At 38.4% G+C, this 2,500-nt stretch overlaps 1 protein-coding gene and 1 long non-coding RNA gene across 26 annotated transcripts in view; one reads left to right on the forward strand and one right to left on the reverse strand.

Annotated features, from left to right (window-relative positions):
- FOXP2 (forkhead box P2) overlaps positions 1 to 2,500 on the forward strand; it is a 554,671-nt gene that overhangs the window by 511,938 nt on the left and 40,233 nt on the right. For all 24 annotated transcript variants that reach the window (XM_049093828.1, XM_035698685.2, XM_049093821.1 and 21 more), the window contains one exon: positions 784 to 871. In XM_049093828.1, the coding sequence (XP_048949785.1) occupies positions 784 to 871 (88 nt within the window). The remainder of the gene's footprint in view (positions 1 to 783; positions 872 to 2,500) is intronic.
- LOC112670783 (uncharacterized) overlaps positions 1 to 2,500 on the reverse strand; it is a 45,727-nt gene that overhangs the window by 17,226 nt on the left and 26,001 nt on the right. The window lies entirely within an intron of this gene.

Genomic DNA, 2,500 nt, shown 5'->3' on the forward strand with positions numbered 1-2,500 from the left:
CACTTTCGGTGTATTAGCGTACCAGTCATTAAAGAGATTTTTTTTAACATTATGCAATAATCACAATAATAACAACACACTAATACATAGTCAAGATCAGAGTAAGATGATAAGAACGTCTGATCTTTCACCACTTTTGTGTGAAATTAAGATAGATGTCTCCCAAATAGGACACTAGACATGAAATGTCAATCTTAACACTTCTGATTACCAGAATCTTCGATGTACTTTATTTATTAGTAACAGCAAGTGATCATTCTTCATAAGTATTGATGTTTCCATGGGATGATAATTTGCCATCTTTACATAATTCACACCACATCCTGGTGAAATAAGACATCGCTCACTAAATAACATCATAGGAACCCCAGACTGTTTTAACGGAAATGGAATAGAGAATTGCCTTTGTTCTCTTCAGAATTACTTTTGGTTCATATATTTATAAGGTGCCCTTTAAAAAAAAATGGCATGAGTATATGAAATACATCTAGTGATTTCTAATATTATTCTGTAAATGGTTTGAGGAAATATTTTTTCTTTGTAATAGCTGATAAGCTTAGAGACAATGCCATTTCTCTGCCATTTTAGGGGGCTGTGTATGTTACAAACATAATTTTCACCAAACACGTGAGCATATTTAACTTGTCTTTGTATAGTTTCAAGGTGTTCCTTTTCCCCACTGGGGAGGAAGATATGGCCTCAGTGTTGTGCTTTTTCAGGGAAGCGTATACCACCAACATAGACACTGCCTGATGTTGTGTTTTGTGTTTTGTGTCTTGTTAGGCACCTTAACAATGAACACGCGCTGGACGACCGAAGCACTGCCCAGTGTCGAGTGCAAATGCAGGTGGTCCAACAGTTAGAAATACAGGTTTGTTGAGTGCTCTCTTAATGGACCCCTTTCTCGGATTTCTGGTGTGTTAAATCGACTAAGGGGCCAATCCTGAGTCTTTTAACACAATGCCTAATAGAAATACGTAGGATTCTCATTGGTTTCTAACCATGGCAGCGACTGCTGATGACTCAGAGTGGGTTGCTATAGTTTCACGTACTTATCACTTAGACCTATGTAACATTTAGACATCAGATAGATTGGGATATCCCAAAAGAGTCCGCTCTCAGTTTTTCTTGACAGAAGTTAGACTAAACTCCACAGTTGGATACGATTTTATCACAGAGGCAGTTTTCACAGGAGCCAACCCTGATTTGTTCCGTGAGATTTTATAATGTAGCAAAGAAGTCTTTACAATATCAAGCCTGTTAGCCCCCTGAAAAACCCTTTCTTTCTTTTCTACCCCTAAGTGTTGTTGTTTGTTTTTGTTTTTGTTGTTTTTCTTTTTTAAATTAAAGAACAGGCAAAGATTCTTAAGACTTTACCAGAATAATGGCAGGTCACCTATAATATCATGGACACCCATATATGTCTTGTTTCAGATGCTGCTAGTTTACGTTCAAAAACACTTCTGTTAATATTGAAACTGAATTCAGTCAAAAATAAATAGAGCTCATAAAAGTGACCAGAAAGCAAATTTATCAGTCTAGCTTTCCTGTCATGTTTTTACCATACTTTTAAGGCTTCGGCTAATATTTCATCAAGAATTTTTTTTTCCTCAATCAAACCAATACTTCGTTTCACTTAAATATACAGTCCCCTTTTCTAAACACATTACTACGTCTTAAGTTGTTTTAAATTCGTCACATCATCTCTGCTTTCCGGAGGGCTACTAAAAATATTTTATTTTGCCCCGTGAAATCAAGACCGTGCAAAAAGCATCGCCACTGCTGTAGTTTGCAAGGCTTTTTGTAAACCTGTTTACTATCTAGAAAAGGTAGACTAAGACACAAGAGTTGAGCTGATGATCCAGTCTGCGGTGTGACCAATTATGCCTCTTTTCTTTTTCTTTTTCTTTTTTTTTTTTTTCCTCCCTCTGCTGTGTCTGACTGATGGAAAAGTAAGGTCCGTCAGTTGTAATGAGACCCAGTGCAAGTGTAGATGCTGACTCCCGTGGCAGAGTTCAGCGTTTCACACTGCCTGGTCTCTGTCACTCTATTGAATTAGATTGATGATGGCAGATTGCAGGGGGCACTAACTGGACCTCAGTGGGAATGCATGAAGTGTGTAGACAATCCTGGCAGGCACTTCGCTTTGAGAACCCTTCACCCCTTCACAGCTGTTGGCACTAGTCCATTGCTAACAGTGTCCACAGGACTTTAAAAGACACCGTGGGCCTTCTAATTTATGGTTTCAGTAACTTGTTACTGTCGAGGCAAGTGACCTCAATTCTCTTATTGACAAAAAGATGAAGTGTTATTTGTTTTCTCTGACCTTTTAACATAAGGAAAGCTATAAAAGTTTTCCTCAGCCCCCCCACCCCCCCCAGCCAAAGTTGCATTTCCTCCCAGATAAGTTCCTACTGACACAGACTTTTATATGCAGCAATCATTACTCTGAGACAAGCTCAATGATCAGATGTATCACGGCCATAAAATAGCTGTATCA

Source organism: Canis lupus, chromosome 14 (genome assembly GCF_003254725.2).
Source record: "Canis lupus dingo isolate Sandy chromosome 14, ASM325472v2, whole genome shotgun sequence".
Lineage (NCBI taxonomy): Eukaryota > Metazoa > Chordata > Mammalia > Carnivora > Canidae > Canis > Canis lupus.